A 15502-nucleotide genomic window follows, 5' to 3' on the forward strand; every position below is an offset into this window, starting at 1 on the left:
CATAAAGAAAGGGAGCCCAGTCAACAATCTGGAGCAGATTCTGAACCATCCTCAAGATGGTTCCACTCGGAGGGCATTACGATGCTCCTATCTGATCCACAGCAGAGAGTACCCTGGCCATGTCATCTCTGCTACAAGGGGACAGTGGTGGGCAAGCTGGCCGGAGCTGGAAAGGGGCACTTCCAAACAGAGAATTTATTTACAATCATAGCAGGAATGTGAGCCCTTCTCACTTGTTTATAGTGCTACCCTTTGGCCCTCAGACCTGAGAAAAGGGGACTCCACCACAGCAGTTTGTCTTGAGAACTTTGCACATTCCAAGTGGCTAGAAAATGAGACAGAAGCAGGAAGGAAATGGTCACTGAACTGTGGGAGGGAGGGAGAGCAGCTCTTGAGGATCCCAGGGTTGGTTGGTTGGTTGGTTGGTTGGTTGGCATCCATCTGCCTCAGGAGACAATGGGAGAGTGTGCCTTTGGGGGTGAGGTCAAACTGTTGGAATGTTGCAGCAGCTGCAGAGGCTCTAGCCTAGTGTCAAAATTACACTTGTACAAATGACTCACTTGTCAATCACAGTTCTGTCTTCTTTCATTGACTGAAAACACTGAAAGGCAGAAGCAACTAGGCTGATTCATTTGACAGACCTTCCCAATGTTTTCGGCACATTTTGCATAGTAACGTCTAGTAGGGCAGGACGCCGGCTTCTCCTTTTCCTTTTTTGAAAAAGAAAGTTCAGAGTCTGGGCTGTGTTGCAGTCCAGCCCTGGTTCCTAATAAGATTCCGGGAATCTTTTTCTTTTCCTGGCTGTGTATCAATTTCATAACAGAACAATGTATTTGCTTTGTAGGGTTTGCAAAGGCCTCTACTTAGGAAAGACAGAACTTGGCAGTAGGATCAAGAGCTTTCTTCCGATCTCTTGGGGGATTCCACAGAGCCCAGATGGATGAGTCAGAGTCCGCTGGCCCTGAAGCAGGAAGAGGCCATGCCACCCAAACTGGGAACAGCGGTGGAATCTGGGATAACTCTCTGCTGAAGATCCAGGGTGAGGAAAACACCTTCAGCTCAGAATTGCAGAGACAAAATTCCAGGCAGTTCTGCTACCAGGAAGCCAAAGGACCTCGAGAGGTTTGCAGGCGACTCCACCACCTTGACCGTCGGTGGCTGAAGCCAGAAAGGCACACGAAAGCTGAGATGCTGGATCTTGTGATCTTGGAGCAGTTCCTGGCTGTCCTTCCGCCAGAGATGGAGAGCTGGGTGAGGGAATGTGGAGCGGAGACCAGTTCCCAGGCGGTGGCCCTGGCCGAAGGATTCCTCCTGAGTCAGGCAGAGGAGAGGAAGGAGGCAGAGCAGCAGGTGAGAGAGACTTTCCTCTAGATATTCCCAAGGGGCTCTGAACATGAGAGAGAGTATCCCGAAATTCTCTCTTAATCCCCCAACCTTATTTGGAAAGCCTCCAAGGAATGATATCGGGTACCCCTAAAGCTTTTGCCTCTCCCAGTCCTTTTCTAATGTTTCTCTCCATTCTCTGCTTCCAATCCATTTTGCCCTTTCAGGGAAAGATTATCTTTGCAGACACGGGCCTGGATTCCTCTGAGGCAGAGATGACTCCATTGGAGACCAAAGAGAGACCACTGGGTAAGGAGGAAGGAGGGTTTTTTCCCATTTGGTCACACATTCTGTAGATTTTGGCACTAATCTGTGGGGAGGACACTAGGGGCCAAGAGCCCAAAGTGGGGACATGTATTTTTACCTAGCTAAGATACAAATGTCAAAATTCACTCAGTAGGTGTGACTTTTTTACAGGCCCACCTGTAGTTAGAGATGCACTGCTTTACCTCTAAGAGAAGCATGTGAAAATGGTCTGCCACTTACCTTTGTCTCTCACAGGTGACAGAATGATGCTGGCAAGAGATGCTTATCCATCTTTGCATGAAGGCAGAGATGCAGCAGCCATGGAACCAGATCAGGTAGGGAGAATGAAGGATTGTGGCGAAAGAGTCCCTAATGAATCTCTCTCCTCCGTCTCTTGGCTGTAAAGGCCATTGCAGGAGCCTTATGTTCTGAGAATGGTGAACAATCACCTCACGTTGACTAGCCTCCTGAATGCTGCTAATACAGTGGTACCTCTGGTTACGTACTTAATTCGTTCTGGAGGTCCGTTCTTAACCTGAAACTGTTCTTAACCTGAAGCACCACTTTAGCTAATGGGGCCTCCTGCTGCCGCCACGCCACCGGAGCACGATTTCTGTTCTTATCCTGAAGCACTATTTCTGGGTTAGCGGAGTCTTTAACCTGAAGCGTATGTAATACGAGGCACCACTGTATAATTTATCAGTAGTTGCAGTTTTATTTACAGATTTAACATTTAATGCTAAAATAGGCTTCTAAATAGTTGACAAATCATAAAAACAGTGGCCAGAATTCACCTTTCCCCTCCTTCCCCTCCCCGTGACCCGCAGTACCCCCTGAAGTTGACTTTAATGCATTGTGAAGGTTCCCCCCACCTCCAGAACAGTAGATGGGGAGAGCAAAGAGAGGATCCTTCCATCTGGGAAACTGGAATCGATGAGCAGAGAGAATGACCGTATTTTTCGCTCTATAACACACATCTAACCATAACACGCACATAGTTTTTAGAGGAGGAAAACAAGAAAAAAAATCTGAAAGAAATAGTGGATGTATCATTTTTGTACTTCATGCTGTGGCCACGGACATGTGATTTGACGGTGAGTTTGGGGTAGCCCAATGCAAAAATCCTGAGAATCCATGTGGATCTGCGCATTGTAACCACGTTTTTGCACCATTGCAGCCCCAGGCAACAGTGGGTGCGTGATGTTTTTTGTCAGGGAACTGCCATCGGAACGCAGGGTGGTGGAGCGGCTCTCGGACGCTGGGGAGGGAACCAGCAGGGAAAGAGGGAGATCTTCCGCTGAGGAAGAAGGGAAGGAGGAGGAGTTGGAAGGAAGGCGCAGGGACGCTTCCAGCGAGACCAGTGGAGAGAGCTCAGGACCTCCCCTGGGGACGCCCACTCTGCGCAGAAAGCTGTCGCGCAGGGAATCCAGGCGGAGACTTTCTGTCAAGGAGCTCTTATGTTGGAAGAAGTTCAGGAAACGCCCACTGACGGATTCTGTTGCCCCAGGCAACAGTGGATGCGTGATTTTTTTAGTGCAGGCTGTAGCAGGAAAGCAGCAGCCTCACTTCTGCAGCCTTCCCTCCTCTGCGCGATCTGATTTTTGCCTCTGCGCTTGAGTCAGTCGGCTCCAGGGACCACACATTCGCTCAATAACACACACAGACATTTCCCCTTACTTTGCAGGAGAAAAAATGTGCACGTTATAGAGAGATACAGTATTCGAAGATCACCATGTGGCATTCCATCCATTCCCCCAAAAGCTTAATACCAGTCATTAAAATACACACAAAAATACAGTTTTGTTAAAACATTAAAATATGCATCCATAATAAAAATGTACAGCAAAACAATTACATTAAAACAAAACAGCAATGAACAGGCAGAAAACAACAGAGCAATGTGTAGTAGATAATCTGTATGTTGTCTAAGAAGGGGACCTTTCCCTTTTTATTTTAGGGTCTGGTGTGCTTTGAAGATGTAGGTGTTCATTTCACAGATGAGGAATGGGAGTTGCTGGATCCTGACCAAAGAGCTCTGTATAAGGAAGTAATGGAGGAGAATCGTGGGATCATGGAGTCTCTTGGTAAGGCTGCCTTTTGGATTACAATATCTCTTTTGAAATTCAGTCCCTGAGGCTGTGATCCATTTCTTTTTTGTTGCAGATGGTGATGAATCAGAAAGGAAGAATGAGGGAGACCAAATCTACACAATGGAGAAGCGGTATCAATATTTGGAGCGTATAGAAAGCTTCAGAAGAATTCATACAGGGGAGAAACCCTATAAGTGCTTGGAATGTGGAAAGAGCTTCAGTCGGAAGGATCATCTCACTCTTCATCAAAGAATTCATACAGGGGAGAAACCATATCAGTGCTTGGAATGTGGAAAGAGCTTCATTCAGAAATCCTATCTCCGTTCCCATCAAAGAATTCACAGCGTGGAGAAACCCTATAAGTGCTTGGAATGTGGAAAGAGCTTCGCTTGGAAGGTCAATCTAACAGCCCATGAAAGAATTCATACAGGAGAGAAACCATATCAGTGCTTGGAATGTGGAAAGAACTTCAGTTGGTACTACAATCTCAATTCTCATCAAAGAACTCACGGCAAGGACAAATCGTATCAGTGCATGGAATGTGGAAAGAGCTTCAGTCGGAAGGATAATCTCAATCTTCATCAAAGAATTCATACAGGGGAGAAACCATATCAGTGCTTGGAATGTGGAAAGAGCTTCATTCGGAAATCCTATCTCCGTTCCCATAAAAGAACTCACAGCGTGGAGAAACCCTATAAGTGCTTGGATTGTGGAAAGAGCTTCACCTGTAAGGTCAGTCTAACAGCCCATGAAAGAATTCATACAGGGGAGAAACCCTATCAGTGCTTGGAATGTGGAAAGAGCTTTATCCGGAAGGTAAGTCTCACAGGCCATCTAAGAACTCACAGCAAGGAGAATCCCTATAAGTGCATGGAATGTGGAAAGAGCTTCAGTCAGAAGCATCATTTCACTCTTCATCAAAGAATTCATACTGGAGAGAAACCATATCAGTGTTTGGAATGTGGAAGGAGCTTCACCCGGGAGGACAGTCTGACTTCCCATCAAAGAATTCATACAGGGGAGAAATTATATCAGTGCTTGGAATGTGGAAAGAGGTTCAGTCAGAGTGCCCATCTCACAACCCATCAAAGAATTCATACAGGGGAGAAACCATATCAGTGTTTGGAATGTGGAAAGAGCTTCATCCAGAAAAGAAGTCTCACAGGCCATCAAAGAATTCATACAGGGGAGAAACCATATCAGTGTTTGGAATGTGGAAAGAGCTTCATCCAGAAAAGAAGTCTCACATCCCATCAAACAACTCATACAGCGGAAAAGGCATTTCAGTGCTTGGAATGTGGAAAGAGCTTCATTCGGAAGGAAAGTTTGACTTCCCACCAAAGAATTCATACAGGGGAAAAACCTTATAAGTGCTTGCAATGTGGAAAAAGCTTCAGTCAGAAGAGCAGTCTCACTTCACATGAAAGAAGTCACAGCGAGAAGAAAGCATATCAGTGCATGGAATGTGGGAAGAGCTTTAGCCGGAAGGATTGTCTGGCTTCACATCAAAGAACTCATACAGGGGAGAAGCCCTTTGAGTGCTTGAAATGTGGGAAGAGCTTCATTCAAAGAGCAGGTCTCATGTACCATCAAAGAATCCATACAGGGGAGAAGCTGTTTGAGTGCTTGGAATGTGGGAAGAGCTTCACTCATAAAGCAGATTTCATGCGGCATCAAAGAACCCATACAGGGGAGAAGCCCTTTGAGTGCTTGGAATGTGGGAAGAGATTCAGTCAGAGAATTGGTCTCGTGTCCCATCAAAGAATCCATACAGGGGAGAAGCCCTTTGAGTGCTTGGAATGTGGGAAGAGCTTCACTCATAAAGCATCTCTCATGCGGCATCAAAGAATCCATACAGGGGAGAAGCCCTTCGAGTGCTTGGAATGTGGGAAGAGATTCAGTCAGAGAATTGGTCTCGTGTCCCATCAAAGAATCCATACAGGGGAGAAGCCATTCCAGTGTTTGGAATGTGGAAAGAGCTTCACCCAGAAGTTAAATCTCAGTTTCCATCAAAGAATTCATACAGGTGAGAAGCCATTTCAGTGCTTGGAATGTGGAAAGAGCTTCAGTCGGTACTCCCATCTCAGTTCGCATCAAAGAACTCACAGCAAGGACAAACTATATCAGTGCATGGAATGTGGAAAGAGCTTCGCTTGGAAGGTCAATCTAACAGCCCATGAAAGAATTCATACAGGGGAGAAACCATATCAGTGCTTGGAATGTAAAAAAAGGTTCAGTCAGAGCGCCCAGCTCTCCGTCCATCAAAGAATTCACACACGGGACAAATGATACCAGTGCTCAGAATGTGGAAAGAGCTTCATTCGAAGCTCCCATCTCACTTCCCAGCAAATAATTCATACAGCGGACCAGTCTTCCAGAACTGGGTTAGGGTTAGGGCTAGAACGGAAGACTGGAAAAATATCATCAAAGGAACTGAAGGAGGTGAGTACAGGTGACCCTGTAGCCTTATGAGGCTTTGCCCCGGGTGGGGAAAAATATTGTGCCTGGGAAAGGTATAATGGGAGTCAACAGACACTCAAGGAATAGTTTCGGAGAAAAAGCTTTATTTCTACCATCCACAAACTGGTAGAAGGAGCAAGTGTGATAGTTCATAAACAAGCACGAGTTCACAGCCATTTGCACAGAGTATATATTTCCCTTCCAGTTCCCTCCCCTTTCTCCTCATCCTCTTTTCTTGGGAGTTGGGGATCCTTAGCCTGTGCAAGGGGGGGAAGGACCTGTGTCCATCTGGGCAGGGGAAAGGACCAGTGCCCTCACTCTCGCCTACTCCCAGATTTGGCAACCCTTGTGCAGCAACGGGTGCAATTGGTGCGTAGGTTGGAGGGGGCCAAATTACTCCTTCCTCCTTTTCTCCTGGGACTGACAAGACTGGTGGGGTTTTTTTTTAACTTGTACTTGCTGCCATACTGAGCACAGTTTGGCTTGGGTAGTCACAGTTCTACTTTTCCTAAGCCATGGGGGACGGTCAGGCAACTTCACATAAGTGTTTGGAGTCTATTTTTATCAGGTTTAAAATCCTCAATCATCTACTTTCGTGGCGTCTTTACAATTTGTTCAGGAAACATCGCAGGGGGGTTGTGGGAGTTGTTTTACTGCTGTTTCTCCATGACCCTGGGATCCTGGAACACTTGGACACTGGGATACTTGGACACTGGGACACTCAGAATGTGGAAAGAGCTTCATTCGAAGCGCCCATCTCACTTCCCAGCAAATAATTTATACAGCGAACCAGTCTTCCAGAACTGGAAGACTGGGGAAATATCATCAAAGGAACTGAAGGAGGGGAGGACAGCTGACCCCACCTAGGCCTGAAGTCACCCCCCCCCTCAATAATCACCCCAGGCCTCAAAACTGTCCAAAATTCCTTTTGTTTTCTAAAACAAAATCCAAAACTCACAGCAAAGGACATGGATTGTGGAAAGAGCTTCGCTTGGAAGGAAAGTCTCACTCCCCATCAAAGAATTCATACAGGGGAGAAACCGTATGAGTGCTTTGAATGTAAAAAAAGGTTCAGTCAGAGCGCCCAGCTCTCTGTCCATCAAAGAATTCACACAGGGGACAAATGATACCAGTGCTCAGAATGTGGAAAGAGCTTCATTCGAAGCGCCCATCTCACTTCCCAGCAAATAATTCATACAGCGTACCAGTCTTCCAGAACTGGAAGACTGGGGAAATATCATCAAAGGAACTGAAGGAGGTGAGGACAGCTGACCCCACCTAGGCCCGAAGTTACCCCCCCCCAATAATCACCCCAGGCCTCAAAACTGTCCAAAATTCCTTTTGTCTTCTAAAAAAATCCCAAACAGCTTTTCTCTGCTCTTCTCTGCTTTTCTCACAAGATGCATAGGGAAAATGTTATTCTTTTATCGGTACGAGAAGGCTTCAAAAAGCTAATGAATAGGCTCTGTCATTGCCAAGAATACTCAAGCCTGAGAACTGACTTTTATCTCATTCAGTTGCGACATCTTTGGACATGCTGAACCGCTCTCATTCCCCTTTACTCGGAAGGGTGCCAAGAGTCCAAAATAGTCCCGAGACAGGAACTTTCTGTTCATGCTAAGGAGACACATGGGGCAGAAACTTTTCAGAAGGAGGAGAAGGGACGGGAAGTGGAAGGGAAATATATACTCTGTGCAAATGGCTGTGAACTCGTGCTTGTTTGTGAACTATCACACTTGCTCCTTCTACCAGTTCGTGGATGGTTGAAATAAAGCTTTTTCTTCGAAACTATTCCTTGAGTGTCTGTTGACTCCCATTTTCCCTTTCCAGGGTGCAATATTTTTCCCCACCCGAGGGCAGAGCCTCCTAAGGCTACAGAACAATGGCCAGAGAAGCTGATGAACTATGCAGAGTTGGCAAAGCTAACAGATAAACTGTCGGGGAAAAGACAATAGTGACTTTGAAAAAGAATGGGAACCTTTTACATCATATCTGCAGAAACAACAACAAAAAGTCACTGGCAGAATTTAAATAAACATTTGCAATTTTATTTACAAAAAATAGGACACTTAACATGACAATATAGAAGTAAATATAAACAGCAGAATGTAATATAAGATGTAATAAACCAGTGATGGAAGTTGAGGGAAGTCCACAGGGAATCTGAATGTAATGTAATGATTATAGACATTGTTAAAAAATAAAAATCTAAAAAAAATTATTAAAAAAAAAAAGAATTCATACAGCGGAGAAGCCATATAAGAGCTTCAGTTGGAAGAGAAGTCTCACTTCACATGAAAGAACTCACAGGAAGGAGACACCATAAAAGGGCTTGGAATGTGGGAAGAGCTTTGCCCGGAAGACAAGTCTCACAGCCCATGGAAGAATTCCCACAGGGGACAAAGCCTAACGGTGCTCAGAATGTGGACGGAGCTTTGGCCAGAGAGCCCAACTCACTTCCCATCAAAGGATGCCTATCAGGAGAGGCATAGAAACAGAGAATTGTAGAGTTGGAAGGGACTACCAGGGCCATGGCAATGCTGGAGTGTCTACTGAAGCATGCCTGACAGATAGTCATTCAACCTCTGGTGATGAACCTGCAAGGAAGGAGAGGTCACCATCAGAATTTTCTTCCTGATGGCCATTTGGATCCTACCCTCTGGAGCAGCAGAAAACAAGCTTGCTCCATCTTCCATGTGACCCTCGATCATCTTGGTCACCCTCCTCTGTGCATGTTCTAGCTTGTCAATATCCTTCTTAAATTGTGGTGCCCAAAACGACACAGAACTCAGGTGGAGTCTAACCAACTTGGAATACAGCATGACTATTTCTTCCCTCAATCCAGACACTACACTTCGGTTGTTGCAGCCTAGAACAGCATCAGCTTTTTTTGCTGCTGCTGCTGCATTGCACTGCTGAAGAGGAGAAGAGAGGAAGAATGAAAAGCCTTTGAGTGGTACATGGGTGTTCTATCCAAGGGAAACTGACCACCGCACCAGCCGGAGAACTTCCTTAGTGCTCAGGTCCCCAGCTGTCAGGAAGGGAAGGCAGGATCAGCACCAGGGAGAGGATCGGAAGAGTGTGCTTCAAGGCCACAGCTAGAAAGCCAGCAGCAGAGGGAGAACATACATGTTGTCTTGTGTGAAAACAACTCAAGTAAAAGCCTCACTATTTTGGAATCTCAACTCTCAAGGATAGTAATGGGGTTACCAATTCTCCTACTTGGGCTCAAGCAACTAAGTTTATGGAGGATTTTTTCCAAGAGCTTTGGACCCTTTGGGAAGGACTCTAGCAAATTCATCAGGTAATAGCCAGTCAAGGGTGACCAGACCGGCTTTATAAAAGCGAGACAAACTGCAGATAATATTAGATTAGTGGTGGATTTGGTAGATCAAAATAAAGATAAAGACCAGTTTGTAATCATATCATTAGATGCTGAAAAGGCTTTTGACAAAATCTGTAAACAGTACATGGAAGTAGCTTTACTTAAATTTGAATTTCCTTTGGTTATCTTAAAAGGGATTAAAGTAATGTATGAAGCACCTATGTCAAGAGTCAAAGAGAATGGTAATCTCTCTGCCACCTTTCCTCAGGCCTGAGGAACCAAACAAGGATGTCCTATCTCGCCATCGCTTTTTAATATCTGCTTAGAACTCTTGGCTTTCACCATGAGACAACACCGAGATTCACAGAGTAGTTCACAATACATTTGAATATAAACTAGTTTTATTGTTTATTTCAAATGATAGATGCTTTTGGTGAAATATCAGGTTATTCTATTATATTATTCTGTTAATTGGTCCAATCGGAATTGATGCCAGTAGGCCAAAATCTGATTGCACATTCCTTCAAGGAATATCAATTCCAGATTTATTCCAAATATCTACAATATCTAGGCAGCTTAATACCAAGAGATAAAAAAATAAGTCACACTTAATATAAATAAAATAATAAAAGAGATTTCTTCATATATTGATATACAGAAGTCATTGAGCCTTACCCTTTGGAGAAGGCGGAATGTTCTCAAAATGAATATAATTCCCAGATTAATTTATATGTTGAGAGGACTTGCAGTTTCTATATCTCATGTTTTCAAATGATAATAAACTCCCTGTTTAGGAAATGCCTTTACATTTATCTACTTTATATTTACCTACTTTATACATATCTACAGTCATGTATTAAATACTGGAAACTCATTGTTGGTCTTAATTTTCCAACGTGGGTGACCTTAGAATATGCACATACAGCCCCTTGGGTGGGCTGGAGAATACTCTCATACCTCGTGTTAAATGTGCTTCAGGTTGATCGCTTTTGGGTTTTGCCATTTGCGCATGTGCAGACGGTCAAAATGACGTCACGTTCATGCGCGGAAGTGGCAAATCGCGACCTGCACATGTGCAGACGCAGGTTGCGTTCGCTTCTGGATGCGAACGGGGCTCCGGAACGGATCCTGTTCGTATCCAGAGGTACCACTGTATTAGGATCAAAATATTTGAAATCCCAGGTGACTCTAGAAACAACTAAGTCAGTTAGAAAGATATGGAACATATTGTCTAATAAAAATTAAGTTGATCTATACTCGCATGCCAAACTTGCCCTGTGGCTAAACCCTATATTAAAAATTGCTAAAAAGATGGTACTATGGAAAAATTTAATGGAAACAGGTGTATTGACTCTGGACCAAGTGATAGAAACTAGAAAGCCAGGGAATACTTTTTACACCTACCTACTATCAATAAAGGGACGTGGGTGGAGCTGTGGGTTAAACCACAGAGCCACGTTTCCGTGCGCTGCTCTGGTTCACCAGAAGTGGCTTAGTCATGCTGGCCACATGACCCAGATGCTGTACGCCGGCTCCCTTGGCCAATAAAGCAAGATGAGTGCTGCAACCCCAGTATCGGCCACGACTGGACCTAATGGTCAGGGGTCCCTTTACCTTTACCTTTTTAATACAAAATGTAGTAGACTAAAGATGTTTACATTAGTATTATGATAATAATATCGTATTTATGGGTTAGGATATACATATAATCCCCCCCTTTTTTTAGAAAACGACATACAAGTTGTCTCAGCGGTGGCCTGGAATTACCAATGGATGTGGCTCACTATTCGCTAACCTTAGGCTCCGCCCCTTGAATGCTCCACCTCGACACTTAAAACCTGTGCCTCCTCTAGGTCAGTCGTCCCCAAAATGGGTGACACCCCCCTGAAGGGTTTTGTTCCTGGGGGGCACTAAGAGGCAAAGGGGTGACAGTGTAAACTCCCAGACTTTGAAAAGCTGATACCACTTGATCAGGTTCATTGGTTTTGTCATGAGTTAATTAAACTACGTATATTTATTTGGATTTTGAATAAATACAACTCTTGCTGTTTAGAATTTTATTGTTTTTATCTTTCTTCGTGGGTTGTGCAAATGGCTATTCCGAATAATGCTTTTATCTGGTAGGAGGCACTGGGGTGTTGGGGGGGGCAGCGGCCCTAAAATGTTTGGGAACCGCTATCCAGGACCTGAGGAACATGGGTGGCACTGGGGTTAAACCACAGAGCCTAGGACTTGCTGATCAGAAGATCAGTTGTTCGAATCTCCACAATGGGGTGAGCTCCAGTTGCTCAGTCCCTGCTCCTGTCAACCTAGCAGTTCGAAAGCACGTCAAAGTGCAAGTAGATAAATAGGTACCACTCTGGCGGGAAGATAAACGGCGTTTTCGTGCACTGCTCTGGTTTGCCGGAAGCGGCTTAGTTGCTGGTCACATGACCCGGAAGCTGTACGCTGGCTCCCTTGGCCAATAAAGCAAGATGAGTGCCGCAACCCCGTAGTCGGCCACGACTGGACCTGACGGTCAGGGGTCCCTTTACCTTTACCTAGGACCTGGTACTTCAGACCTTGAGGACATCTCCCCAGGGTCTCAACCCTCTGAGGCATCTGTAGAGCAGTGGATTACAGTGGCAGAGGTGTCTTCCTGGGCGTCCAGGATCAGGCCCCCAGAAGACTGGAAGGAAGGAAGGGGGTGGGACAGGGACGCTACCTTGAAGGGGTGGGACCCCCCTACATCCACCCACCCCCTTCAACCCCCCCATCCTTCAACTCGCGCAGCCTTGCGGGGAAGGGCGATCCGTGAACAGGACTCAGCTGCACGTGGGATCTGGTTCCTTGTCTGGTTTTGGCTACAGCCAAGCAGGAGGCAAGGATGGGGATGAAAGGAGATGCAGCCCGGGGGGGGCACGCTCCCCCTGCAAGCTTATCCTGCTCTTTCAGGCCAAGGGAGAGACCAGCTCTCAGATCCCCCAAAATACAGCACCTGGGGGGGGGCAGCAATGCGCGGGGCTCCTCCTGCGCTCCGGCTCTGGAGGAAGAAAACGCAGAGAGTGCTGGGGGTGGGGATGAGCTTGGGGCGCTCGGCTTGCCAAGGGTTAAAAGGAACTGAGCCGAATTCCTAGAGAGGAGAGGACAGAATGGGGGGGCAAGTGTTCCAGAACCAAAGCCCCTCCCCCCTCGTCACTTCCTGCAAGGGGGGGCGGTGGGTGTTTTGTGTGTCTCCTTTGCAAGCTTCGCTGCCTGGGTGGCTCCTGCTGCAATCGGGTGAGTCTCCTCTCTCTCTCCTCCCTTTGGGCTGCAGGCGAGGGTGCAGGGGGGCCGTGTTCAGATCATGCGTGCCCCCCAGGGTCCTGCGCCCCCTCCTTGCTCTCTGCCAAGCCAGGGGGCGGGTGGTTTTGCAGGAGGGCTGCTATTACCTCCCTTTGTAACAATGGATGCTCAGCGCTTGGTGGAGGAAAGAATGGCAAGCAAATAAACCGCATTTAGGTTTATGCAGCAGTCACTTTTGTTAATAGAGGTTGTGGCCAGACGGAAACATTCAGAAATAAGATATGCACCAAAAATAAAAGACATTTTTTCATTATCCTGCGCAGGCGCTGCCTCGGCGGCCCCTTCTGAGATCTGGCTAGTCTCCCCTCTCTTCCCCGTAAAGGCCTTGGGGCCCTTTCATTGGTACATCACAAAAATCGCACAATAGGTTTATGGAAATATCTACAACGTAAGCTTCATTATTAGAGGCCAGACTCCTCTTGCTTCGTGATTAGGTTTAAGCAAAGGCAGAAAAAGGCAAACATGACGGAGCAGAGTTAACAGATCACATTGAGCATCGCACAGCCAAACGCCTAGTCAGGAGTCTCCTTCTTTGGAGGTCTTTAAGCAGAGGCTTGACAACCATATGTCAGGAGTGCTCTGATGGTGTTTCCTGCTTGGCAGGGGGTTGGACTCGATGGCCCTTGGGGTCTCTTCCAACTCTAGGATTCTATGATTCTAAGTTCGCAAACCGCGGTACCACTGTATAGTGAAGGGGGGGGGGATAAAATATAAGGAGCAATCAGAACATGCAGTTGTAATGGATATTTAAACAGAACTATGGAAGAGGGGAAGTCAGTGATTATTATTGTATGGTTATTGTTACGGCAAAAATCTGGGTGCGAGGCTGCTCTGCCACCCAGCTCATCGGACTCAGTCCGTGGGTCCCTGCGGAGGAAAATGAGCTCAGCCGGAGACAGGAGCAAACTGCAGAAGATCCAAGTTTATTGGCCAACAGGTTCAAGACGAGATTGAACAGTGAGAAAGGGGTGACATGAGTTTTTGAAACTTCCCTCCATGTCCCAGAATACAGTGCAAAACACGTCATGAATACATTAAAGAGAGGTTTGGTTACACAGATTACATCATGAATATATTAAAGGGAGGTTGGGTTACACAGATTAACATATGGAGGAGGGAGGGGGGAATATGCAGAGCTGGAGATATGCACAGATAAACACTTCCTGGGGATGAGAAAACAATGGTCTCAAATATGCATAGTCTGGCACCTGACATTGCCTGGAGGAAAGGCTGATCAGAGCAAACTGGCACGTTGATTTTCTATGAATTTTATAGATTTTAGTCCCTTTTGACATTGACAATTGGAAATAAATTGATATTTTGCCATAACAGATTTTTGCCATAACAGGGACAGAAGGCAACTTGCCAGTTCTGATAGTGATACAGACTTGGAGGAAGTAAGGGGGGTGGAATCGCCCCAAACTCACAGGTTGGCCAGGAAAGAGAGAAAGAAATGGTGGGGGCTTCCTTGTTGGGGAAGGAAGAGGAGGGGTCCAGTCAGGGCAACTCCATCTTCCAGCGAGGACTGAAATTGCTGAGCTCCAACTGGGGCTTGTGATGGACTAATAAATATGAAGTAATTAATGGCCAGTGTCTTGCCGTGTGTGTGGGTGTGGGAGAGACAGCAAGCCTGACAGGGTAGACCCATGGAGGCCATCTTGAGCTCCTTAGAGAAAATATGGGATAGAAATGCCATTTATAAAGAAAGGGGACGCAGCCAATAATCTGGCCACCGCATTTTGGGCCAGTTTTCTTCAAGGACAGTTCCACATAGAGGACATTGCAATAACCCCATGTCATCCTGAGTGTCGCAGGAAAACACCCCCCCCAGTCATTCACTTTGTACAAACTTCACACACACTCACACTCACACACTACATACGCTGTGCTTCTGTTATAAATTCATAGAAAATCAACCATACATCGGATTTGCACTGTTCCACTTTTATTTTACTCCATGAAGGAAGGACTACAAAATGGGGAAGGTTTGATACAGGGCAGCCATAATCCTTGAGCATACCAGCACATCCACAGGAGCCCTGCCCAGTTGCTATGCCAACCCTGATGGTCCTAGACAGAAGACCATAAAGATCGCAAAGAACTTGCATATGGGAGTGGATTCAGCATGGACTGGAACAAAGGACAATAATCAGGTCTTCCCTCTGGGGGCAGGAAACTGCAAATTCCCCTCTGTCACCTGGAAAATGACTCATGGGGAGGGGGAGAAGGGAACCAGCCAGGTGACAGGACACTCAGGTTACCACCACAACTCCTCCCTCAACCCCTCCTTTTTGTGATGTAGGTGTGATGTATCTGAGGGGTGGTCTTAGGTTACACCGCTTCTGTGATGTATTTATGATGTTTCTGTCAGGATATGAGCTCATCGAAGCTGCTGACATCCAGCTTGTTTACACCATGTGATTTGGCTGACTGTGGGAAACAGTGTTTCAGTCAGTTCACAGGGCAGTTCACCGGAATTTGCTCAGAGTGTAACTTGAGACCTTCCTCTTGTCATTGTACAGGAAGTATCTGTCACTTGTTTGCCGATGCTTGAAGAGAGCAGACATGATTTTTGTAATGCTGAAGAGTCAGAAATAAAGCCATGTAAATAGACGTTTCTGACCATCTCTTTCCCCTGCCGGTGGGGGGGGGGAGGAAAGAGTGGGTGTGCTCT

At 46.1% G+C, this 15502-nt stretch overlaps 1 protein-coding gene across 4 annotated transcripts in view; it reads left to right on the forward strand.

Annotated features, from left to right (window-relative positions):
* Positions 1–6097, forward strand: part of LOC309381099 (uncharacterized protein) — a 49002-nt gene extending 42905 nt beyond the window's left edge. For 2 of the 4 annotated variants that reach the window (XM_081931563.1, XM_081931562.1), the window contains exons 5-6: positions 3587–3713; positions 3793–6097. In XM_081931563.1, the coding sequence (XP_081787689.1) occupies positions 3587–3713; positions 3793–6008 (2343 nt within the window). In that variant the 3' untranslated portion in view covers positions 6009–6097. Of the gene's footprint in view, positions 1–844; positions 1351–1547; positions 1633–1884; positions 1965–3586; positions 3714–3792 lie in introns of those variants that run through there. The other 2 variants (XM_081931564.1, XM_081931570.1) reach the window with 2 other exon arrangements.
* Positions 6098–15502: the final 9405 nt, after the last annotated feature.

This window comes from Podarcis melisellensis (genome assembly GCF_964234715.1).
Source record: "Podarcis melisellensis genome assembly, chromosome: 12".
In the NCBI taxonomy this organism is placed as follows: domain Eukaryota; kingdom Metazoa; phylum Chordata; class Lepidosauria; order Squamata; family Lacertidae; genus Podarcis; species Podarcis melisellensis.